Source organism: Marmota monax, unplaced genomic scaffold (assembly GCF_021218885.2).
Source record: "Marmota monax isolate L192 unplaced genomic scaffold, Marmota_monax_Labrador192_F-V1.1 WCK01_AAM20220418_F8-fsc00009, whole genome shotgun sequence".
Lineage (NCBI taxonomy): Eukaryota > Metazoa > Chordata > Mammalia > Rodentia > Sciuridae > Marmota > Marmota monax.
In genome coordinates this window covers 11,357,750-11,384,277 of record NW_026694710.1, presented here as the reverse complement: position 1 = coordinate 11,384,277, position 26,528 = coordinate 11,357,750, and the positions used below count along the sequence as shown (strand labels likewise).

At 42.1% G+C, this 26,528-nt stretch overlaps 1 protein-coding gene across 2 annotated transcripts in view; it reads right to left on the bottom strand.

Moving 5' to 3' along the window:
- Positions 1-26,528, bottom strand: part of Ppargc1a (PPARG coactivator 1 alpha) — a 607,930-nt gene that overhangs the window by 263,452 nt on the left and 317,950 nt on the right. Inside the window, exon 1 of one of the 2 annotated variants that reach the window (XM_058572387.1) lies at positions 23,384-23,532. The exons of the other annotated variant lie outside the window; for it this stretch is intronic. Coding sequence (XP_058428370.1) covers positions 23,384-23,452 — 69 coding nt within the window. The 5' untranslated portion in view covers positions 23,453-23,532. Of the gene's footprint in view, positions 1-23,383; positions 23,533-26,528 lie in introns of those variants that run through there. 2 annotated transcript variants of the gene reach the window in all.

Below are 26,528 nucleotides of genomic sequence, written 5' to 3'. Positions count from 1 at the left end.
CAGAGCTGGAACACTGAGATCTGGAATCTGCTAAAGGTCAGAATTCAAGCCTCACACGTGGCCAAGTGAGTGAGCTTACAGGCACAGGTTTAGCTACAGGGGAAGCCTTGGGAATTGGATCCTTCTGTCAGCTCTTTTAAATGTTTAAGACCGTCTGTCCTCCAATTAAACTGATCAAGGGAGCCCAGGACGGTTAGTTAGCGCCTCTGCTCTGGAGAACACTCATTAAAGTCCCGAGACTGATTATGGACTTCCCGGCTCGGATCGCCACTCTGCTGTCAGCTGCTCGTTTTTGTGAATTCCAACTGCCAGAGTAACTGTGGAGGCCGAGCCATGCTTCCCTGCTGCCAGAAAAGGAGGAGAGAGACATCTGCCACCGTCCTGAGTCACCTGTCACTTACCTTGGTGACTCACTTGCCCAGAGGGGCTAAGACAAAACGGCATGTGCGTGGGGTGCACACCCACTTGTGTTCGCAGACAAGTCCTGGTCCTCTGGGGAGGCTGTCAGTCCGTCCACTAGGCTCAGGCAGGGCACGTGGTGCTGAATAAGAACACCTGTGTCTCCATCTCCAGGAAGCCACGGTGCAAGGAGGCATCCAGACTAATGAGGGGATTGCAGTACAGTGCAACCCATGCCCAGGTGGGGGGAACTGGGGGTCCACATCTATGTGCACCCAACTCAGATTTAAGAAAGGAGGAGGGGAAGCAAGGTGTGCATCTAGAGGAGATGGACAAGAACCAACGGGTTAAACAGAAGGCACATTGTTACAGTCAGAAGGAATAGTAGATGCAAAGGCCCAGAGCTGTGAGAGACCCTCATTACTCGGCCATTCACTTTCCCATCACCTGAGCACCTACTATGCACCAGCACGATGCCAGGTAGGGACACAGTCAGGCCCGAGGGACAGCAACCTGCCCTCACCGGGCTTACAATCCAATGGGGCTCAGAAATTAATTCTGTGAGATGGGAGCACAGCAGGGTTGATGATTAAGAGCCAGGGCTATGTCATGTCACGTTTAGCATCTAGATCATGCTGAGTGTCACCATGTGCGTTGTGTGTGCACACACATGCACTTGCACATGGCTGTTTGTCCCAGGAGGTATGGGACATCAGAACAAGACTCACAAGATCTGGCCTGAATTAAAGTGGAGGGGAAGGGATGAAGTCATAAACATGACCTTTTGCCCAGCCAGACTGTTTAAACAAGCTTTGCAGGGACACACTGGTACTTTCCTCCACAAGCTCAACTTCCTTTCATGCCACTCATTATCCCAAATCCTCTGCTTCATCAAACTACTCTCACCATGAACCCTCGTGGCACCTCCACAGGGACACATTCTGCCTCCCTGCATTCCTATCTCAGTTCTGCTCTTGACCCAGGTGCCAGATGATGAGCAGTCTCTATGCAGGCTATTTACGGAGCGTTTACCACATGCCAGGTGCTTTACTTGCCTTCATTCATTCAAACTTCACAAGAAAGCCACAGGTAGGGATATAAAGATCTTCGTTTTTAAAACAGGAAACCAAGGCAAAGGAAAGTTCAGAGCTTTGCCTGAGCTCACATGGCTGTGAAATGGTGGCGCCTAGAGTCACACCAGGAAATAGGGCCCCAGAGTGTTGGCTCCTCCTCACTGAGCTCTTCTACCTGTCTTGGGCGCCTTGTTTACTGCAGATTCCAAGTGGATATAGTAATACCGCTGACTGGCAAGGATTCAAGGAGTGACGTCATGCCCAGCACAATTCAAACTCAAGAAATGAGTTTCTCTGCCCCTCCCAAGCCTACCCATTTCCTGAGCCTGGGTCAACTCTATGAAATCACAAACAAGTTTCCAGACATAGTCTGTTTAGACACATTCCTTTTTTTTTTTTTTTGCATCCCTGGGGTCGGGGGGCATGAAAATACATTTTTTTAAAGTCCTTTCCAGTTTATCATAAGATGAATAGTAGCTCTGGTCATACCATTTTACATTTTTCTTGAATTATTTCAAGCTTCCTTGTTTTTTCCAAGAACACTGACTGCTCCTTGGGCTAGTAGTTTGGTCTCATTTTCCCCAGGAGCCATTGCGGGGAGCATGACTTTTGGGAAGTTTGGCAGAATTAAAAAATAAGGGAACGCTATAGGCATTCACATTTGGAATAGATACATATTAGAAAGAAATCAAGTAATTAGTTGAAATAAAAGTTATATATATATATATAAAATATACTTTTATAAATAAAAAAAGTTATATATATAAAATATACTTTTATAAATAAAAGTTATATATATATATATATATATATATATATATATATATATATATATCTCCAGTAGATCCTAGGAATTTAATTTTGAAGTTGTGTTCTCATTCTTAAGTTAAATTCTCCGGTTTCCTTAGTACCTATTTTCTTTTAATGTACAAAGTAAAAAATCCCCATGACCAACAGAGGGGAAGAGGAACTAATTGCTCAACAAATTTGAATGTGGGTATTCATTTTTCACTCTCTAAGGCATGAAATGTCCTCCTACATGCGAGTCAATGACTTTAGCTTAGGAGGAAGCAAACACATTAATAAAATGCATAAACACTTTCTACCGACAATAAATTTTAAGAATAATTGACCTCATCACATCAAACTTTACAAGTGGCTTTGGAGCCCAAGCCCTATAAACTCTAAACTAGAGGAGGGCTGCATGGCTGAGCAGAAAGAGTAGCACAGCTGGAAGCCAATTTGGCTTTGAGCTATAGTTCCACCAGTTTCCACCTGTGTGACTTCCCTCTGCCATTTACAAAAGAGTTTTTATGTGGAAGACACTCACCATCTTGAAAACATGCCATCAGTACTGTATTACTGGCAATGACCAGGCCAAGACCCAATCAAAATTGTGAGGATTACAAATAGGAATTGTGCTACATGCAAATGGGCGATGGCAGTGACAGTGAACAACATAGCTGGGTACTCTCTGCTGGGTGCACTAGCAGAGTAGAACTGCTATGATGGATGGGAGGGAGTTGGGACCTAAAGGACATGTGAAAAGGTCTTCCTCTGGAACACAATCTCCAAAGAAATAGCCAGAATGCACAGTATAGTGCAGAACAACAAAAATCCTTAGAATGGCCTATACCTTATCCTGATGAAATACCCATTCAGCAGCTGGCCCGTACAATGAGGTAAAGACCCTCTTTATTTATAGGAGTACTTTCTAGGACATCTGGAAAATGGGGTATTAGAATGAAAAGCACACGCAGGTCTTGCTCTGTCCTATATCAAGACTGCTGGTCTACAGAAAACAAAGCAAAATCAGAAAGTACTTAGATTCCAGAAACTACAAAATTGGGGAGAAATTAAAAAAAAAAAAAGAAAGAAAGAAAACTCTTCTCTGTTTTCTGGGACAGAAGAATCCTTCCTTAAAAGGTAGATTCAAGCCTTTCATCCATCCAGCCCATATGGTCTGTGGGCCATATCCAGCAGACCACCTGAGTTTGAATGGCCCATAACAAAAGAATGGTTTTTACATTTTTCTAGGCTTTGAAAACAATAGTAAAAGAAGGAGAGTATTTTGTGACACAAGAAAATTATATGCAATTCAAATTTCTGTCACCATAAATGAAGTTTTGTCAGGCCACAGCCATGCTCATTGGTTTCCTTGTCATCCACGGGTCCACGGTTGCTTTTATGCTGCTGTGGCAGAGCTGAGTAATTACGACAGGGACCTTATGTCCGGCCAAGGCTAAAATATTTACTAGTTGGCCCTTTACAGAATAATTTTGCCAACCCCTTGTCTAGGCCAATTATGTTTTCTTTCAGTTTGTGAAACTGACCTAACATGGCTTAGCTGCTACCTGATTCAAACTCCTTGTGACCTGAAGACTAGATTTCAAATGTGTCGGCCTGTGTCAAAGACAATTGCAAGAATGTCAGGGCACTTTCTTGACACTTGCCTCCAATGTACCATCACTGCCATATAAAACACACACACACACACACTTGCATATATCATATATCCCAAATTCTCATTTCTATTTCCCCAATCTTCATACTCTCAAATTTCCTCTGCCACACTCTGACATGATTTCTTATAACCTCTGAATCAGCAATATTCTCTTCCTTGTCTAAAGACAAACCAGGGGATCAATCAGCAATAGAAAGAAGGAACGGAACTTAACATTGAAAAGCTCCTACCAATCACACTTCATGATATTACATAACTCCCTTTATCAATAATGTTTCATGTTTCCTATTCCAAATTGCATGTTCCTTCCCTTTTTTTCTGCCAAACTGGGTCAATTACATGGTCCATTGTAATATTTCTAGGTACACTCTACTTTGCACTGGTCTCTGAATAGCAAACACATAGTTCCTAGTGCATTCACCTTAACTATCATTTTAAAATAGTCTAATGTTCTAAAGGTTTGCTTATAAAGCATTATCAGCTATGCCTGAATTGTGCCAGAACAATCCGAAAACAGTACGGTAGTGAAGACGGGGCGTCGGACCCAAGTTTTACATCACAGGGAGTCATAAACTAACTGACTCGGGCAAGTCACAGGATCTGACTGGACTTTGGTTTCTTCATTTATGATATGAGTGAATTTGTTTGGATCTTGAGGAACTTTTTCATTCTCACCTTCCCTGATTCTAGGAAAATAACTCACTGATCAATTCTACATAATGATTTAGCATTCTAGAACAATTTAAAATGTTAAGTGAAAGATTAGTTGAGATTTAAGGTTTTACTTCTCTTGTTGCCATTGTTGAATCCTGAAAGGCAGGAAGGAGAAAAACCATTTGCCTCTAAGGAATAAGGATAAAGCATACAGCAGGGAGAGGTGGCCCAAGACACCATTTTATTGCATTGATTTTTATTACAAATCAAAAACATTTGATTTTTCTAAAAAAAAAATCTATATTATAAGTACACACACTATATATATTTTTTTGTACTAGAGATTGAACCCAGGGGCATTTGACCACTGAGCCATAGCCCTGGTCACATATCAATGTGTGTGTATGTATGTGTACGTGTTTATACACATACTTACACACACACACACGTGTGAGTGTGTGTATACACACATACTTTTTTTTTTAAATTTCAAGACAGTTGCTGAGGGCCTTGCTTCCTTGCTGAGGCCGGCCTTGAATTTGTGATCCTCCTGCCTCACCCTCCCTAGTGACTGGGATTATAGGCATGTGCCACCACGCCTGGCTTACACATTCATATTTTAAAATGTTTAAATTAAAGCTAGAGGATATTTTATATTTTTTTCCAATTCATATCTTGGTGAGTGACAATGATATACTACTGAATTTTAGACATGCGTATTGATTTTATGGACTTATCAAGTCACTGTGGGGCACATGTGGGTCTAAATGACCCTGATCTCCCTTACAATACCTGGCTCCATTTCTGCCTCTCCTGGATTCTTTCATTTTTCTCTTTGAACTGTTCTCAGCTCATGAGTAATCTCTCCTCACTAGGAACTAGGCAGGTGGAAAGTTTCAACTTTTAAAGTTCATTTATGTTTATGTCCTCCCAGAACAACAAAAAAAATTAATGAGATTAAAGTAAAAATATTTTATTTCTTCAAAACCTCAAAAAATCATTTAAAACAGATCTTGCATGAGATTTATCCCTTCGGGCTAAAATAAAGCATTAGAGTTTTTCGCTAAGGGAAACATTTCCTCAAACTGAAAGAAAACAGAGCCGTAATGGAAATATGAACGCAGGCTTAGCACTTGCAACCATCAAATATAACATTAGAATTCTGCATTTGTGAATTGCTCTAATTTTATGTACATATATTATTCCACAAGAATAGCATTTCTTTAGTTTTATAGATTTTTTTCACTCATTTAATTGGTGATATAATTACTTGCTCTTATAAATCTGAAAATCAGGAATTCAAACACACACAAAAAGAAACTTGATTCTTAATGGCTTAGCCAGTCTCCCCAGTACATTCTCACCCCATTCAGTGGTAATCCACAGTCTTTGTGCAACCGATGATCAAAGATTTCTAAACTGGCCTTAAAATGCACATGGAAACTTGTCTGGGTCAATTCATGTCCACATTCTCTCCCCCTCTTGAGTCCTGACCCCTTAACTCACCCCAATTCCTGTAAATCAAGCTTCCAATAGCTGAAACCAATCTCAGGCAAAAAGAGCACCTACTATGCGCACACTCTTGTAGATGTCAGTGGTATATCGATGGTGGTGGTGGTGGGGGAGATGGTGGTAGTGGTGATGGCAAGGATGTGATTTTTCTTATTATTTTGGCAGCCCTTCAGTGCATTTACTATTATTATTGTTATTGAGAAACACAGAAGTTAACTCGAAGAAGGCAGATAAATTAAAAGTTACCAAGTGTAGAACAGTTACTGATGGTAGAACCAGGATTTGGAACAGTTTGTGCTCCTGACTAGCTCCGGGCCTCTCTTCCTTCTAGGCATTCAGGAAGAATGGTTACCAGGATGTGGGTATCAGAGTGGAACATGTGGGTACATGTGGAGGGGAAGGAAAGAGGGCAGGAAGAGCACAGGGTATCTGTGGACCCCTGAAGGCTCTGGGTGGGCTCTGTCCAATGAGTGACAGACAGAAATGGACAGGCCTGGGTCTGGGTACCACAGTCCTCTTCACCCATGCAGATTCCATCAAAGCAAGTCATTACCAGGAGGAAAAGTGGATTGACCCAGTAAACACTAGAAGGGAGGTTCCCAGACACTGGAATTAGCATTCCTCTAACATGAGGGAAAGAAAAGGATGACCTTTGAGGACAGAAAGGTGGAGACGGTGTTACCTCCTACTACCACGGTGAGCCTGGACATTGATGGAGAAGCAACTTCCCATCTTTCCCTTCTCTTGGCTGTCAATGGGGATTACTGTATGAACATGTTTACAAGTTTGCCGTGAGAATCAACAGTAAACAGCCAAACACTCTTGAGCAACTCGTTACCTCAATTGTTGTTTCCTCATTCCCTGATGCAGAACTTTTTTTGGCGGGGGGGGGGGGGGTTTTTTAATTTTGTTCACAACTTTTTAAAAATATAGTTAGCCAATAAAATTATGTCAAGTTCAGTTACTAATAGAATTGTATGAATTTCATCAACATGATGATTCGATAAGCAGAACACTTTATTTTCTTCTTTATGTCACTTTTCTCCACGGAAGTTAGTTCCCCCACATGTTCCTTCTGGCATCCTGGTGAGATTTCGTTTCCTACAGTGAAATCAAACGTGCCCTTTTATCTCCTCAGATAAGTCTCTGAAATTTGGGGTGGAGGCTTTTCCCTGTGTAGGTCTTGCTGATTGACAGGTTTGCCCAGCACAGTAGGATGCTAATAATTGCATGCTTTAGCCCTTAAGCATCTGCCTCTGTGTTTCGTACATCCCTACCTCCGCACAGAGACACCTGTCCTTTGAACCATGAGGATGATAACAGTACAATGAATGGGAAGTTCCCACCTTTCCTAAGGGGCACAGGGTGCTTTTCCTAAAAGCAAAAGGATGGAAAAACTCCCCGTGTCTACCCTCCAGGATTCTAGCTTCTTGCTCCAGGGACACCTGCTTGAGCCCCCAGCACATCCTGCCTTCCCTTCAAGTCTCAGGGGCTAAGTAGCAGTGCCCAGTGATGGAGAGAAATACATCATTTCCCTAGAGGGGCAGAATAATTTCTGCCCTCTGCAGAAACCTTCAAGTTTCCACGAGCCCATCTCCACCTCATCTATCAGAGAACAAGACTTGTCATCGAATAATACATCAGGTTTGGAAAATACTCTGTGTCATAAGAGTTGCATTTCTTAAAAACAAGAAAATTGCAGTAAAGGTTTTACAGGATAGACCAAGGTCCATTCTTGTGAAAATACATGGTTGGCAGTGGTCTCTACCAGGGTCACCTGGTAAAGGCAAGAGGTCAAAGCCAAGCAACCCACTTTTGCTTAGTGACTTCTTAGAACTACACTCATGAAATTTTCAAATAATTCTCAAACCAGATTTCTTATTTCGAGATATCCCATGGAGAAGTATTCTGTGGGTAGCTACAAGAGATAACAAGCCTTGCAATGTTGATGAGAGGAGTTCTGCCTCGACTGTTCAATACCACTCACAGCAGGCTCTGACCCTGACACCAGTGCTCAGTGACAGCATGAGACCTGGAAATGGTCCCATTCATTTGGACTAGTTTCTCTGCATATCTTAATGTCCCTCTAAGATATTTATAGCATAGTCTCCAACAGCCAGTAATAAAATGATAAGATTATATATATATGTTCAAAGGGCTCAATAGTTGTAGTAGGATACTGGGACCAACTGTTCTCCCTGTTTTCTACCCCGCAACTACACTTCCGGTCCACCATGATCATTAACAAGTCCAGCTCCTCCATAATCTAGACAGTGCCCAACATTCATTATCTTATTTAATCCTGTGAGATGCCTACTATTTTAAATTCCATCTTATAGATGAGAAAACCAAAGCTTGGGATAGATGAAGTAGCTTTCCCAGATTCAGACAGCTCAGCAGGGGAAGAGTCACCTTCAGACCAAGACCCAGAGTAAGAACCAAGCCAGCCCACACGAGTCACAATCCATACATGCATTCTGCTTACTCTTGCTAAAGACTTTCCTTGAGAGTCCTTAGGACAAAACCCACATGGAATACAATGAAAACTACTGGTTACCTATCTTAATTCAAGTGCTGGTTGATTGAGAAGGGAACTTGTATTGAGCCATCCAGCCTGAAGATATGGGAAGAGCAGGAGAAAGGCAGAGGTGTATCTTGGCCGACCTCTCTGCCATAGCTCAGTACCAAGCCTTGGGGACCTTTCAGCTAGGATCTAGTTGTGGCTTTACCTTGGGCTTTCTTTGAAACTTTGAACAGATCCTTTAACCCCATGCTTGTTTCCTTGTTTGCAAATTTAATAGCCCATTCACAGATTGTTGTATCCAATGTTATCCACTGAGTGTTAAATGTGGAGAGGAGGGGTAGGTACATGCCCTCTTCACACGGCCATTACCCCTTCTCACATCCTCCCAATGCAATTATTTTATAGTTTTTAATTAAATAAATATTCAATGTTTGTGTTATTATTTTAACTATTTAAATTTCATTTACTGCTCACTTATATAGTTGGTCATAATTTTTTTTCAAAAATATTATTTAGTGTTCTCTGGATTTATTAATTATCTTCTCCTTTTTCTTTTTTCATTTATGTATATAATTTTGTTTTTCATCCTATGCCAAACTCTTGCCAGCTTGAAAAATTCCTTTGAATATATGCAAACACATCAGACAACAGATTCGTTCCTTTTCTCCTCACCACGAGACAGATGTCTCCAGGAGCCCTTAATCCTTCTGCTCTGATCTGCACTGATTTCTCTCCAGGCATCCTTCAGAGCTAACATCTACGAGCTCCGTTTGGATCATACCAGCAATATCTTTGGCCTCTTTTTTATTTGGACCTTCTATTTCCTGGATCTTGTGTTTTCCTCTTATTTTTATGACATACATCCTTTAGTAGCTTTCTGAAAAACGTGTAAAGAACTTGCATCTATAAAAATGCCTTATTCTATTCCAAAATCTGATCAACTTTACACTTGTTATCTTATTTACTTCCATGAAACAGCTTCTGTTTTTAATTCTCGTGGTAATGGGAGGCAGTGACACGACATTGACTTCTAGACTGAGAGTCAATTGCAATTTTGAATACAGTGTTGTATTTTCTTGGGCTTCAAGCAGTGTTTTTCCAATGATTTTCAAATCTTTTGGATGGAAACTTTTTTTTCTTTCTGAAATTTTTTAGCATGTTCTGAAATTCTTCAATGACGTGTCCAGGAGTGTGTTGTGCAAGTGTGTGTGTGTGTGTGTGTGTTCCATTCACTATACACTCATTATGCTGACCCTGAAGATCTGTACATCTCCCATGTCAAGGGAATTCTCTTGTATTATTTCTTTAATCGTTCCCTTCCTCCCATTTTATCTGGTATCTCTTTCTGAAATGCCTATTGTTTGAAATGTTGGACTTCCTGGGCTGTTCTGCAGATTTTTAAAAAGGTTTTCTATTCCTATTTTTCGCAGAGATTCTTAACAAATTAATTTTCCACTTGCTTCATTAGGTTTAATTTCTGCCTTTGGATGTTTAATTTCTGAATTCCTTCTGATTTTTCTGCCTGCTCCTTTCTCTAGTGGCTTGTTCTTGTATCACTGATGCAATATAATCTCTTCCCTCTCAAAATAAGCTGGAGATTTTTTTTGACATTTTCATCTGTCCTGCATGTCCAGAGCTCCTCTGGGTAGTTCTTATTTCTGCTTTGGTCTCTCTCACTCTCTCCTATTAGAGACCTTCCAGGAATATCCCATCATCTGCTCTGTTTCAGAGTGAAACATCAAGGCTGACCAGAAGTCCCAGGAGCATAGTGAGGCGGGCAGCAAGGGGTGGCGGGCCTCACTCCAGAGGCCGTGCTTGGACTGGTCAGATTCTTCAGAAAGGAGTTCTTTGCTCTTGTCCGTAGCAAGTGTGAGGCCAGCTGTCAGCTTTGGAAGAGAGGAGAGCAAATAGGGTCTCACTGTGGAGACTACAGACTTTCACTTGGACCTGCATGTTACCTGTCCCTGTGCAGTGCCTAATCTCCAGCTCCTCTTCATTAGATGAGGGACCTCATGCCTTGCCCCATGGGGGATGGGGGTCTCATCAACTTGCTCCTTTTGTGACCTGCTCTCCTGTGTTGAACTCTGCATGCTTCGCCTTCCAAGACAACTGGCCCCTCCACCTCCTGAGCGTTTCCAGAACCTGGCAGTACTTTCTGTAGATTTCTCCCACTACCAGCTTAAATTTCACTATTATTTTAATGTCGTGCCAAGTCAGTTACCATTTGTTTATTCTCTTTTGAGCTTTCAAAATGTAGCTGACAGTTCTTCACCAATGTCATCTCCTCTTTCATTTTCTTTGTCCTTTGAGGTTTAAACCTTCTTTTTTTTTATGTCTTTGCTGTCTTTTCCTAGGGTTTAAGATGCCATATATAACCCAAACCAACACCTCTGCTTTTTTTCACTTAGTTTTATCTCAAAAGCTCCCCCCACACACTAAGTATCAAAAACTGGTGCATTATAAGCTAAGTATCACCAATGCAATATAATCTCTTATCTCTCAAAATAAGCTAGAAATTTTTTTTGATGGATACTTGGATCTTTTTAATGTATACCTCATTGTGTCTGACTGTTAACCTGTGACTGGAAATGTAGGCTGAGCCAATATTTTATTATTATAAACAATATCAAAATAAACATCTTTTTACAGAAAGTTTTGTCTTTGATAATTTCCTCCAGATCTATTTCTGGAATAATATTGTCATTTTTTTAAAAACTATTGGTTTCCCCCTTCCAAAAAAAAGAAAAGACACAATAGCTATGGGATGCATCCCATAATCACCAGCGGCACTGACTCTCCAAGATCTCCACCATTGATGTCTCGTTATTGTTTTAAATGTCACTACATTTTTTCATGCATTTACGGTTCACATTTAACTCCTGCCAGTTGCCATGAACCAGGCTCGTCTTCTTTCTCTAATGGGAGGTTGGGTTATTTCTTATTTGTATGAACTTTTCATCTGTTAAAGATACATTTTAGCCAAGTTTTCCAAAACCATTTCCCATGTTTTTATTTGTTGGGTTTCATTGTTTGTTTCTGACATTTCTCAGATAAATAATTTTCACACTTGGATATAATCTAAATTATCACCCTTTTCCTTTATGCTTAGAAGCATATCCCATGACCAGATACATGTTATTCTAGATGTTCTCCTTCTTGAAAAAAAGCTTTGAATTCTCTCCATGTTATTGTTTATCCTCTGAAGTGCAGTTGGTATCTTTTCTCCCCGTCACTTAGCCAGGAGACTCTGAACCACTGACTGCAGAATTTTTCTGTCCTTTAACTAATATGTAATGTAACTGTGACCATCTTCTAAACTCTCATCATTCACAAAGTCTGTGTTCTGGGGTATTTTGACCCCATTGATCTGTTGATTCTCACTCCAGAACATCCTATTTTGACTATCATTACTGCTACAGAACTTTATAGTATCAACCAGATGGCTGTTTCTTCCTCTCTTTCTTTTTTTTTCCCCCTAGCTCTTCCACTCTATTTATTATTCAAGATGAACTTTGGAATACTTGGTCAAATTTCCAGGAAACAACAGGAGCAACATGATTTCGATTAGAATTACATTAAATATGCACATTCATTTGAGAAGCACTAAGGAGCTGACAGTATGTCTTCCTCCCTTCTAGGACCACGACACCTTTTCCATGCATACAGGTCCTCTTTTACATCTCCTGCTTGGTTTTATTGTTTTCCTCGTATAGCATCTGCATCATTTCTCAATAAGTTTACTCCTGGACATTTGATACGTTGATGCTATTCTGAATGGATTTTACTTGCATATAATCTAACTGGTTATCACCACTATATCAGAAAGGTATTGATTTTCACATGTATCTGTTTTATATTAAATCAACTAACACAATTATCACTATTTCTAATAATTTTTCAGTTTTTCTGAGTATCTTTGCTTCCCTATGATTCCACCTGATGATATGAAAATTTTCGTCTCCTCTTTTCTGTATCTTCCCCATATAGTAGTTGGTTAGCAGGAGCAGAATTGTGGACAACACTGTCCCGACCCTGATCTTAATGAAAACACCTTCATAATGAGAATAATAATTACAGATCTTACCAAGTGCTTTCTGGATATTAATCATTCTGCCAAGAGAGTCAGAACTGTTATTTCCTGTAATTCTTACAATGGTTCCAAGAAAAATATAAAATTGTGATCCCATTTTAAAGATAAGGAAATTGAAGCTTTAGTTTGGGGAGTATATTGAAAGTGGCCCAATCAGTCAATGGCAGAGTTAAATCCTCGTTGGTTTTCCTCCAGAGCTCAGATTCATAAATAGTATATTTTAGTATTTCAATGTCCTATGCATTGGTGACAGGAGTTTTTAAAGATGACTGTGAGGGTTTTTGTGTGTTTCTTGTTTCTGTTGGATCTTTTGTTTGTTTGATTGATTGCTTGAATTGAGAAAGGAGATGAGAGAGAGAAGAGAAGGTTGATTCTAAGCAAACACAACCTAGACACAAAGCATAGATTAATGATGCAAGAAAAGTACAACATAAGATGCTGGCCCACAGTTCAAGATCAATTACAAACCAAAAAAAAAAAAAAAAGAATGCATCTAAGAATTTTAATATTATCCCCACAAAAAAATAAAGCTGTATCATCTAACCACCTGACCACTTCAGTTTCCAGATTTTCTCATGAAAATATTTGGGTGTCATTAGTTCAGATCTTTGTTTCATGAATATTTACATAAAGAGTGAGGTTAAGGTGATTTGTGCTGTTTAAGTCATGTCTCTGCTGAGACGGGAAAGATGGTGTGCCTCCTTTTCCAGTGTGTGTGTGTGTGGAGGGGGAAGGAATCCAGCAATGCTAAAAATAAAGTCTTTTAGAGTGTTACACAAAATTATGTATTTCTGCAGCATATGCCCGGATTACTGACTGTGTAATAGCCCTGTTGGACTCCCACCGCTGCAAGAAGCCCAGGCCCCAAGCATTATGATCAGCTCAGGAAGCATGAACATCTTGCTTTTCCACCAACAATTTCTTTGTTGGGGTTGGTAGGAGAAGCTGTTCCTTAGAAATAATTACATAGAATTTTTTAGCTTTAAATGCCACTCTTTTAAGAGGGGGACAATTGATTGAAGCTGATTAGGTATTTGTGTAAGAACCTAATTTTGCACAACCTTTAGGAAAAACTTACCTTTGACCAGTGAACAGAGAGGCAGCTCAATCTGAGCAAAATAGCACAGGATTGCCTCGTACCCAGATTCTAATCCTGACCCTGCCAGGCCAGGCTTTTAACCTACCACCTCTCAGTTCATTTGATGACTGGTACTAATAACATTGCTGCCATTTCCTTTGTAGGGCATCCATGAGTTTGGAAAAGGATTATAAATGGAAAAGGGCTTTTGAAAACCGAAATACTCTTGACATGTGTAAGGAAAGATCCAACAGTTTTCGGCACACTCCCTAAAGAGCAGTCATATTTATTGCTCACGAAAACTCCTCTGAAAAAGACAAACAGTCAGCAACAGTAATAGAGTTCTGCAGAGAGCCAGCCGGTTTCCATTTCAATTCAAAGCCCTTGAGGCAGCCTGCTTTTGGTCCAGGCTCTGCCCCTGATTGCCGGGCACATTTGTCTGTTTCCCCAATATATGTGGTGAGCATTTTAAAAGATCACAGTCTCCTATCAGGTGGTGATAATCAGAATTTAAAGGCTAAAGGAGGAATGACCTATTTACATGGACTTCATGAGCGCGCTGGAGAGGGATGCCACGTGGTCCCAGGATGACTTGGTAACTCAGGCTTTGGGTCACCACGTGGCTCCTGCTTCCCCTCAGTCCCTTTGGCCAGTCATTTCTTTTTACACTGTATAGTGGCTCTGTGTACTGGGGACTGGGCTTAAATTGAGCTTGAGACAGGGGCCATGGAATGATTGAGTAGTGAATTAGATAGAAAACTGCAGCTCTTTTGCCCTAAGTGAGAGAATCGCCACATTCAACCAGCTGCTACAATTTGAGTATTTCTCACTTCTTCTGACATTTTTTTTCAACAGGGGAATTTGATGTAAAACATATCTGTCTCCTTAGATACTCGAGAGCTGCCTTTTCTCCTCCACCTTCTCTTAAAAATCAGACTTCCACATCTCGGATGTTCCTTAGACATCATCACCAAGGATTGTGGCCTCGGCGAGTTGATGCTTGGGAAAGCCAGGAGAGGGTGGGCCTCGGACCCGCCCAAGGTTCACAGGAAGCAGGCAGAGCTGAAAGCCAAAAAAGAGGCACACAGAAGGATAAAAGCGGAACGTGACAGGCAAAGATGCCACAGGGAGCAATGAGCTCTCAGAGGGACTGCTTGGGTTTGACACAAAATTGTTCCTGTCCTCAGATGTAACCGAAATGGAGTCACATTGGAAAAGTGTAAAATCCCTGGATGGTTGATTTGCATGTGTTCATTCATGCAGGGGCACAACTGGGTGTTCCAGGGGGTGAGAACAAGGGTTACACATGGCAGACTCCATCTCAAGGCACGTGGTGGCTCAAGTCCACTCTGACCCTGGAATTGCTTTCAGTCCCCAAAGAAATAGGCAAAAGAATGTGATTTGAGTTCTGGCCTCCAGGATTGACCCAGAGCTCTGGTCCAGACAGAAACAAAACTACTGCAGATATATGTTCTTAATCTAAAATGCTTGGGATCAGGAATGTTTTGGAGTTGGGTGTTTGTTTTGGATTTTAGAATATTTTCATGTACACAATAAGATATCTTGGGGATGAAACCCAAGCCTAAATGTTAAATTCATTTATTTTTCATATATACCTTATGACATAGGCTGGAGGTAATTTTATACTCTCTCGCATATGTATACGATATGATATATATATATATATATATATATATATATATATATATATATATATATATATATATATATATATCACCAGACCTTGAACTCAGGGATGCTTAATCACTGAGTCACATCCTCAGCCCTTTTATTTTTTTTTTAAATTTTGAGTGGGGTCTCACTAAGTTGCTTAGGGCCTTGCTAAGTTGCTGAGGCTGTCTTTGAACTTTTGATCCTCTTTGAATAGTAGTGCTCGCCTCTGAGATTACAGGTGAGTGCCACGGTGCCCAGCACAATATTTTTAATAATGCTTCACAGAAAAAAAATTTTACATTGTGGTTTCAAAAAATTGTGGATTCCGGAGCATTTTGGATTGCAGGTTTTCATGGGGGGCTCACCCTCTAGAGGGGAAATATCAAATGCTTTGGCCACCTCTCTAGTGATGTACAACTACAGACTTAAACCTACACGTATGGACTAGTTAGGGACAGGCAAATAGTTCAGCAAGTTCCCTTCATAGTCTGATGCCACCTCCCGTCACCACCACAACACAATCAGCCACTCATTGTTCTTCAAACACATGTCACACGTTTCCTTCTCCAGGTCTTTGCCTGCAAGGTTCTCTCTGCCCAGAATGCTTTTGGACCATCTCACCAGCTTAGAAGCCCTTGTTCTGTCCCCTAAGGGCCAAGGCAGCCTTTTCAGGGTGAAAATGCACAGTGAGATGTCATCTCAGGCCCCTGACAGTCCTTGAGTCAATGCAACCTGAGTCCAAGAAGTACCTCAAATGGTCCACCTTCCCCACCCGAGGCCATCTTGATTCCCCCAGGCATTCTTTCTCTTGGATCTCTGAGCTTCCCACACACTTCTACGGCTATTAAAACCCTTAATGTGCTAAATTATAATTACTTGTTCATTAGCCATTTATTAGTTTATCCTTCCAAGTAGAATGGGTACAACTCAAGGTCAGAGCCTGCATCTTATTTCATTTTTATTCTATTTGTTAAAGAGTTACATGACCATAACTACATGCCAACCACTCTTCCAAAGTGTTACGTGTGCTTATTTATTACTCCTACACCTCTATGAGACAGGGACTATCGTCCCTGTGCCCATAAGAGAACTGAGACACAGTGAGCTTTAGTAATATACTTCCAGGAGCTTAAGTAATATACTTCCAACTCAGCAGTCAATGAGTAACCCGTGACATTCAGGCTTTGAACTGCTATGCTTTGCTGTCCTTCACCTGTCCATGGTCCCGCAAGGAGCAGCCCAGAGCTCTAGTATATAAAATGTGGAGCTCAGTAAATGAGTATTAACATTAAATGAATGAGCAGCTCATGGTGGGCTGTGAGCCCCGGGTCCATCCTCCTGAAAAGTTCCCAGCTAGAGAAGGTAGGGGCAATGGGAAGATTTGGAAAAAGTTCAAAGAAAATCGAGAAGATGGAAATGAAGAATTACACCTACGGGTTTAGGCTGCTCAGCCTTGAGAAGCAAAAACTGAAGACTGGTTTCATAATGATCTTTAAGGCCAGGAAGGCTGATTGCTGAGGACAGTGACTGAGCTGTTTTTCTCCACCTCCAGGGAGGATGAAGGAGTGGAACCAGTTCCCAGCCACAATGGGCGCAGTTAAAATCCTCCACGAGGAAACATTTCCCTAGCCTAAGAATCGTTTGTTAGGCCCAGCCATGAGTTATGGAGAGAGGCGATATGAGGTGATCCATCTTCAGCTTGTGGACTTGCATCTGTTCAGAGTTAGGAACATGTGGGATGAAGCAAACAATCCCAAGGTCTCTCCCAGTCTTATGAATCTATAATATTTGAATCGAAGACATATATCAAATACTTCACCTTCCCTGAGCCATGAATGAATAAATGAAGGATTGGGTCCCGCACTTACAGGCAACAATAAAAAAGTGACAACGAGCCATAAGACAAGGGGCCTTCTCAGAAGATATCCTTGTGCCAGAAATGTAACAATGGATGAAGAACAGGACTTGTTCCCTGATCAATGTCGACTCCTGCCGCTTCTACACTCAGGTCAACCCTGCGGGCTCCGTTACACACTTGATCTGAAGTTCCTGCGGTGCTGATTTGGGCCATCGTCACCATTTACTCACTCGTGGCTGGCAGAATCTTGAAGCAGATGTTGATGAACCTGAAGCCAACTCAGAACATGAACCACTCTCAGTGCCCAAGAGGAAGCACTTCCAACATGGCGGAAACACTCCTTCCCTAAGAACAGGAAGCAGCACCCAACCTTATCTTCCTTTCCCCATGAACACGGAAACACAAAATGGTAATGGGATTGGGAAGGAAGGTCGAGAATACAGAACACTCTTTTTATATATGTTATCATTTCAAAATAGGACTCTGCTTTATTTTTGGTTGATAGCACTAAAACCTTACATGGGTCGAATTTCTACAGTAGGCAAAGTTTCTTTCAATCACTCATTACTTAATTGAAATCTTGCCTAGCAGAGGGATATTTTTTCTTCTCATCTTAGAGAGGAGGAAATAGCTCAGAGGGGTGAGGGACTTCCCTGAGGACCCATAGATGTCCAACTCAGCCCCTGTTTCCAGTTCGTTCATTTCTGGTATACCTGTGCTGCGCACAGACCTGTTGGCCCTGGCTAGTCTTGCGAGGGGCCTCCCTCACAGCTGCTGGGAACTGTGGAAATGGCTGGCCACACCTCGAGAAGCTCAGCTGCTCCAGGAGTCTTGGGATACCTGGGAAAAAAGAGCCTATTCTATCTGCCTTGAAGAGAGACTATCCACCAGCCTGCCTTCTAATTCAGATTTTCCCTGCTTGCAAAATTCTGTTTTTCCTGAAAGATCGGCCTCACATGTCTCCTCCTCTGTCCCAAAACTCCAAGGAGATGGACATAATCCTAGTGAGGTTATAAGCTCTCGATCCAGGCAGCTTGGGTCCAGTCCTACATATTAGTTAAGTGTCCTTACTTTCTATGAAATTGTCTCTTCAGCAAAATGGGGAAAGAAGCAGCATCTCTACTTCACAGATGGGGAGGAGTTAATGTAGGGAAAGAGTTTGGAACCACCCTTGGCACAGGAAACAAAATTTTTGATATTACTTTCTCTGAGTCTTCACAGGGCTTTGTTCATCGTCTGAGTATAACATGCTGCACATTAGTGTCATTTATTACAACTCTCTTTTGCTATTTGGTTGGTTATGACCCACCCCATCTTGAGTTCATATAGCACATTTCCTCCAATGATCTTTTCTCTGATGGTGGCACCCATCTCCAGCTGGTCATGCTAAAGAGAAACCTAGAAATCCTTTGACTACTCCTACACCCTCTTCCATGCAATCACCAAGAGAGCCCGGTATGTTCTAGATACTTCTGGAACCCACTCCTTTGCCTCCATCTTGTTTCCATACTCCACCCAGCCCTCACTTGGAGTCATGAAGCAGCCTAACTGGATTTCTTGCCTCTAGTCTTGTTGTATCCCAATTTATCCTCCACACTGAAGCTGGAATAATCTTTCCAGAAGACAAGTTTGATTCCTGTGTCCCGTCTCTGGTCTCTGGTTAAAACCCATTTCTGACTCTCCTCTGCCAGGCTGAGCTCTTTGGTCTGGCCCTGCAGGACTTGTCTCCTGCCTGTTTCTTTAAACTTATCACCACCACCCCGGCCTCACTCTGAATGGCCACCGCAGGATACCTGGCTGTTTCTTCAACACATGTGCTACTGCTTTTCTCCCTTCTGTCTCTGACATGTTCTCTCCCTTGGACTTAAGCATCATCCAGGTTCTTTGTCTGACTTAACTTCTTTTTGAAACTTCTTAACTTCTTTTTGAAAATTAGTATTACCTCCTCTAAGCACTTCCCAAGACCAGCCTGGAGGCCAATATCAGTGCTCCCGGGATACAGGATTCTCCCCAATTCTACCATTCATTGTGTTTCCCCCCTGGAAGGGCAATGCCTCCCAGGCTTTCTCATCCTTGAGAGGACAGATATACTTTGCACATAGTAGGTGCTCAAAAAGCACGACCTCCTGATCCCATGAAATAGATAAGTGGGAGATACTTGCTGACACAATGTCATGATGGGCGCTAAACAGTACATATTAAAGTACTCTCCTGAACACTTTCCACAAATTAATTCATAAATCACCCCAACAATCTCATATTGAATAGCTGCTATACCCATCCCCACTCTATAGGTAAGAAAACCAAGGAACAGAGAGGCTTTAAAACATTACCCATGTTCTACGGTGGGTAACTGGGGACACCAAGGCTAGAACCCAGAAGACTGGCAGGATTTCCTGGACATGCCTTATCACCTGTCCAGAGAGAGGTATTGTAGTAAGGAGAGATATCTAAACAGACACAAATACTCTACTTCTGAGTTCACAGATGAGAATGTGGAGGCACAGGGAGGAATTTATATCCAAGCGGAACAGGGAAGAGAAGGAAGACCAAACTAAGAGACCATAATCGCTGCTGCCCTCTGCAGAGCCTGGAACTTGGGGAGCTACTTATCCTCCTTTTTCAGTTGCAAAACCAAGGCCTCAGGGCCAGAGCCTGCCAGCACTTCTTACAGATCAAATATGCAATTCCATTCTGCTCAGCAAACATTCATCCAAGGTTTATCAGCGCCAGGTCTGTGATGCACCTCTGCCCTTGAGGAATTTATCTTCCTGTGGGGAGACAGGCACACAGAGACAGTATTGATAGATGAGTTCAAAATGGCCACACAGCGGTGACATGGATTATTTTAAAGCCAGTGGCGGTGACGCACACCTAGAGTACCAGCTCCTTGGGAGGCTGAGGTGGCAGGGTCGTTTGATCCCAACAGTTCAAGGCTAGCCTGGGCAACACAGTGAAACCCTAGTTCAAAAACTAAACTAAAATAAATCAAAGGAACCAGCCCAAGATAAAACACTAGCCAGAAATGAGTCCTCAGCCCTTCCGTGTTTTCCAGCTGAAAATCGCCCAGGTCAATGAAGCATTATCAGGGCTCACCCAGGCAGAGTCACCTCCATTTACAAGTGAAGAAGTGACACCTGGATTGAGGAGTTTGCCATGGGCACAGGGTTACCTAGAGGCATAAGCCACTACCCTCTGTGCTCCAGAGCTTCTCTAGAAGAGATACAAGCAGTGACCTGGACACCACTACATCTTGAAGAAGAAGTAAGCAAGCAAGGCATTTTTCCCAACTCCCAATTTACTAAAAAAAAAAATTAAAATGAGGACAATCAGGGGAACTTCTCAAGGACAAATGTCATTACGTCATTATGAGTGGAGAGAGTTAAAATGTGTCTGGTCAAAAAATAACATAAAATATACTCAGAGCCTGCTGAACAAGAGCACAGACTCCAGGATCAGGCCGAATGGGTCCATGCCCCTTTCAGCATCTCAGTGGTCATGTGACCTTGCACATGTTCCTTGACACCACCGAGCCTCAGTTTCCCCATCTGTACAATAGGAACAAAAAATATCTGCCAGAGAACTCGGAAGAAATTTTAAGTTTTGTTTAGAGCCTGGTATAGAGCGAGGGTTAAAAAGATAAACTATCAAAAACATTTTATTAAAGTCTTAATGATTCAGAGATTGATTATTCCATTAGAAGATCATCATGCTTTTTCCCTGCCTCCCGCCTGCTTCCTGCCTGCCCACGTCACAGCTGCTTGTAAGCTATTATTCCATGAGATAAAAAATGAGATGAAATTCTACTCAGAAGGCCCACTTACAAAATCGGAAGAGCCCACGCCCTGGAGTCAAGCAGGCCTGAACAAGAACCCTGGTTGGCTTTGAGCAGGTTACGTGGCTTCACGAGCCTTCATTTCTCCATCAGTAAAATGTAGGCAATAGCGTCTGCCTTCCAGACGGCCTATGAGGCCTGGGCTCTGTGTGGCCAAACTCAGACCCCGTAGTGCTGTGGCCGGTGAGTGCTAGGCAGGTAGGAAGCACCAGATCAGTTCTGGCAGGAAATGTAGTATTTGGCTACACCAAAGCCTAGCATCTGTCACAGTTGAGTTTCAAATGCCTTTTACTTCCCCCATCTTCATGACTACCATGGATGGATAAAAGAAGTCACTCTCACCACACGGGCCTTTGTGTCAACTCAAGTGGGTGACTCTGTGCACATGGGGAGCCAGCATGGCAATACAGATGACTGGAGAGAGGGAAGAGTGGGCAGAACTCATGGGGGGAAGGGAGGGGAGGCAGAAGCAGGTGACACTGTAGCAACACCTGGAGACGTCCTTTCCACCCACTGCCTTGCTGTGCCAAGTGTCAGGGAGACCACAGCAGGGCCTAGGGTGCCCTCTGCTAGCTATAATGGGGAGCCTTGGTTGTCAGCATGGAAATGACAGGGGTCAGCCGGCTGCAAAGGATCATGTCCTTAGAGGCCAGTAGCACAGAGAATATTTTCATTATGTGCCTTTTGGGAAATGAATGAGCTAAAGGTCCCTGAGATGCTAACCGTGACAGGACACGTGCAATTTTACATAAACATTTGGACTTGGTGTTTCTAGTTTAAATATTTTATCCACAGAGATGTCTGAGTCATCTCCTCACATCCTTCCTCCCTTCACTCTTCTTTGAAATGAAGATTATATAGAAGATGCCAACTTTCTAAAGGAAAACATAAACAAAAGACAAAAATCTAAAAGTCACATTAGCATACCATAAGATATCTTAATATTTGTTTGGACCCCTAGAGACTACTCACGTGTCATTCTCAAATTAGCATGCAGGGATTTTATTCTGTATCCCTCCCTACTTTCTAAATAATTCCCCACCCAAAGCAGAAAGACTCCAATTTCATGCCAGGGTAGAGGAGATTTTTCTGAAGCTCTTTACTTAACATCACATTGCAGAGAACAAAACACACCTGTCAATACCAGTAGTACATTTCACTCAAATTCTATCGCTGGAGAGAGAAGAAATCTTATGAAAAGTCCCTCTCTTTTAAAAAAAGGAGAGAATTATTTTTTTTAAAAGCGATGATGAAAATCTACTCCTTCTGAACCACCATCTTTATATGAAACTTCCTGCTAGAGACAAAATGGAAATCATTGTTTCACTTTAGCCAAGACCACCCATCAGAAGGGCTCATTTTCTAGAAGGAGAAGAAGGAGAAGGAGAAGGAGAAGGAGAAGGAGAAGGAGAAGGAGAAGGAGAAACAATAAGCCCTGGCACTGCTTTTCAATATTGTTGTCTAATTAAATGGCAATGGAGTGGAGGCATAAAAATATGCATTAGAGGTGTGTAATGTGTAATGTGAAGAAGAGTAATCAAAGCCATTCAACAGGATTTAGGAAGGGATTTCAGTTGGCAGCTTACGAGACAGCAGCATATAATTTTGCTAATTTGAAATAGGTATTGTAACGTATAAACATTACTACTTTGCATATTTTAATGAAAACTGCCTCTACGCCAAAATGAATTCTTTAGCTTGAACTCTCTGCATACCACCGAGTTCCTACCTATTATGAGTTCAGCATAAATAAGGGAGGAACGCGGGCTGCATTAAAAGAATGGTCACCTCATTAAAATAGGTTAAAACCAAGCCCCTTATTCCAAGCTGCTCTAACACTGTAAAGTAAGTCTGATGACAGGTGTTGTATTAAATTTTTATATTGCAATGAACTTGTACTCGTACAAACCAAATCTGCACGTTTCCTTTTGATATACACCTGCAACTTGCTAATTCAAGGGCCTTTATTAAGGAAGTATAAATTTAGCAACATCTATAGATTTGTAAAACCCTATTAGCTTGCTTGAAAATCCACAATAAATTCATTTGGAGTCTTATTTGCATGGTTTTTCAAAGACACGGAAACTAATGATGACTTGTCCCAAATGGATATGTCTGCAGATAATACAGTTCTGCAAATAGACTTGTGTGTATTCCTGAGACTTGAGGCTAAAAGAATTGAGAGAGATTTGGGTCCTGTCTGGATTGAGGACATGGCTTACCTGCCAGCCTGCTTCTCGCTGAAGTCCTTTTCTCCAGTCTTCTTCCAGCCTGGGAGAGCTCTCATCCATCGCTGGTGCTGCCTGCACAAACCGGGTTCGCCAGCGGCTGTTACTCTCTTTTCTTGCAAGTCTTTACCAAAGCAGCAGCGAGGGCAGTTCAGGGGCAGACTGTCATGGAGAAAATGCCATGCCAGAGGATGAGGGATCAGGCAGGGGGAAGCCACTCCAGGAAAAAAGTTAGGATACGTGGGGCTACCCAGACAGCTGCCAACTGGCCAGGCTGAAGGACAGCTCAGTCATCCAGCATCCAGATTAGGAGCAACCATGCTTCAGGGCCAGTGGACCAGGGGTCATTCTTATGCTTCTGGTGTAAAGGTCAGAGGAGCAAATGTGAAGGCATGCTCTGTGCTGTGGAAGTGTGCATTTCTATGTGCACTTCCAGCTCCTTGCCCCCAAACACACACACACACACACACAGAGTGCAGAATCTGCATTGTTCTGCAGGGTTGCATCAGTAGGCTGGTGTATCCTAAAAGAAATAATCTACTTTACGTAGTAGCAAACACATTTCATTTGAACATATCTCCCCCACCAAAAGCACCGTATGAATCACTCAGCTGCCAGTAAACATGAATAATAGCGAACTACTTTGGGTGAAAATAGATTCATCCCTGTAGTTGAATACTGGTATCAATGTTCCCTGCTTTCCCCCATGTTAGTTGTTCCACAAGGCAGGCATTTCAACCTGACCGTGAACTTCAGTGCCTTTCCCAAACCAGTTTGAATGGACTCCTCCAAATCTGGAATTCAACCAAGCCAAGTCCAATCAAATTATCCTGCTTTGTTACTGCTCCTCACACAGAATGTTACTGTCTTCTGCTATTCAGAACCAGGCCCAGCCCCGGAGATATAGATCTAATTGGTCTATGATAGGGTACAAGATACTGATATATTTTTTTAAGTTCTCTGTATAGTTCCACTGAGCACCCAGGACTAGAATCACAAACTCCATCATGAATTCCTATTGAGTCACTGCCAATATCCACCCAAACAAAGCTTATAATCACCCATAAAAGAGTTCCATGGGTGGTTACTTTGCCCACAATGAACCAATACCCTTCTCCCTACAATTTCTACACATGGATGTACTCTTCTTAATCCCATAAGGAATAAGTCAGAAGCCAATTCTGTAGGACAATCCTTCAAAGATCCAGAGACCATGGTGACCCATGCCCTCAAGTTCTACTCAAGATTCCATTTTCCAGATTAAATATTGTTAGTTTTTTCAGCAAACTATGTAAGATGGTTTCAGGTCATTTCTCCATCCTGACTGCCAGCCTCAAAATGTATTCTACTAATCTCAAGTATTCCTCACAGTGATTGTAATATCCCTTCAGTGACCTATCATTACAAATAGAGCCAAATAATCACATGCCTTGTCTGAAAAAAATCACATTATCGACCATCAGCATAATAAGAAGAGCAACCAACATTTATGGATCATGGAGCTAGGTGAACAGCACTGTGTTAATTGCTTCATTAGGCTCATCTTGATTCTCTGAAGTCATCATTATGCTCCTGATTTACAGAGGAAGATGCCAAGGGAGATGAAGACATTGGTCTAGGTGAGAAGACCAGGAGGCACAGGGATGTAACTTGGAGGCCAGCTCCAACCTACCCAATGCCCCTTCACTGATGGCATCAGATTCCATAGGCTATTGTGACAATGACATCTCACTGATCTGAAATCACGATGACTACTTGGGTCGGTTCTTATCTTCAGATGATATGAGAACATGTTTCATAGGCTGTAGTTGCTAGAAGAAGTGCGATAGTTTGGATGAGAACTGTTCCCTAAGAGAAAAGAATAGTCCTGTGTTAATGCAGGATGTTCAGCAGTGAAATAATTCAATTATAAGAGTTGAAACCTCATAGGTCCACCCCCATTTGGATGGACTGATAGGGTGTCAGCTATAGGAGGAGGTCATGGCTGGAGGAGGTGGTCACTGGGGATGCACTCTGGCAGGGTTGTTCTTCCTGTGGCTCCTCCCCGCCTTCCTGCTGCGTGAATTTAGCAGTTTAATGGCTCTTCCCCCATGATGTGCTATCTCCCCCGGGACCCAGACCAATGGAGTCAGCCATCTATGGACTGAGACTTCTGAAACCATAAGCCCCAAATAAATTTTTCCTCCTCTAAGTTGTTTTGGGATATTTTGGCCACAGAGATGAAAAGCTGTCTAAAACCAGCTAACCCGCTGTTATCCTCCTTGCGATAATCACAAGATCATACCTTCTACCAGCCTCAAGCAAAGAAGATGAACACAAAACTCTGCCTTTCCCTGATCAGTTCCTATTTTCTTGGGAATGTGCAGATGCTTCTCAGAGGTTCTGATGAGGTGTAAGAAAGCTACAGGAGCAACCGTCCAGAAAATTACCCCAGAGACCAGACTCAGTGGAAGCCTCGCCAATCATCTGGTTCTTCCCTATCTCCTTTAAATTCTTCTCAAAAGCACCCCATAAGGAAAGTGGGGAACAATTAGTTTTTCCCATTTGAATCTCACCAGCTGCAGCGAAGTTCTTGTGGAAGGCAGCACACGAATGGTTGGGAACACAGCCTCAGGGATTAAACAGACCGAGCTTTGAGTAGCATGCTGCTCCACTTTTCTAACTCTGTGTCCCTGGGAAGGTTCCTGAGCTTCTCTGAACCCCGGTTTACAGTTTCCATGTCCATAAATGGAATGTATTATCATTTCAGGCACAATATGTTCACCAATACCTGGTTCCCTCTACTTTGAGGCACAAAGCAAGACTTCATTCTCTCCTACCCTTCTTAAAATTTGGCCTAATCACCTGACTTCTTTCAGTCAAGGAAACTATGGATATCTTCTCCCCAAGCTAGGTCTTCATCACTAGCACTGTCATTCGCCTGCTTTGCCCTACCACAGTGATTGCAGAAGCACATGCTGGTAACACAAACCTTCTCACCAGAACAGACTAGAATGCTGAGCCAACTCACAGAGAATAGTTGCCTTGAGAGTTAACAACAGAGAATATGTGAACAAAAAATAAACCTTCAGGGCTGCTTGTTGTCACAGCACAACCTTGCCTATACTGACCAATACACTGTCCTTACTCCACAGTTTGT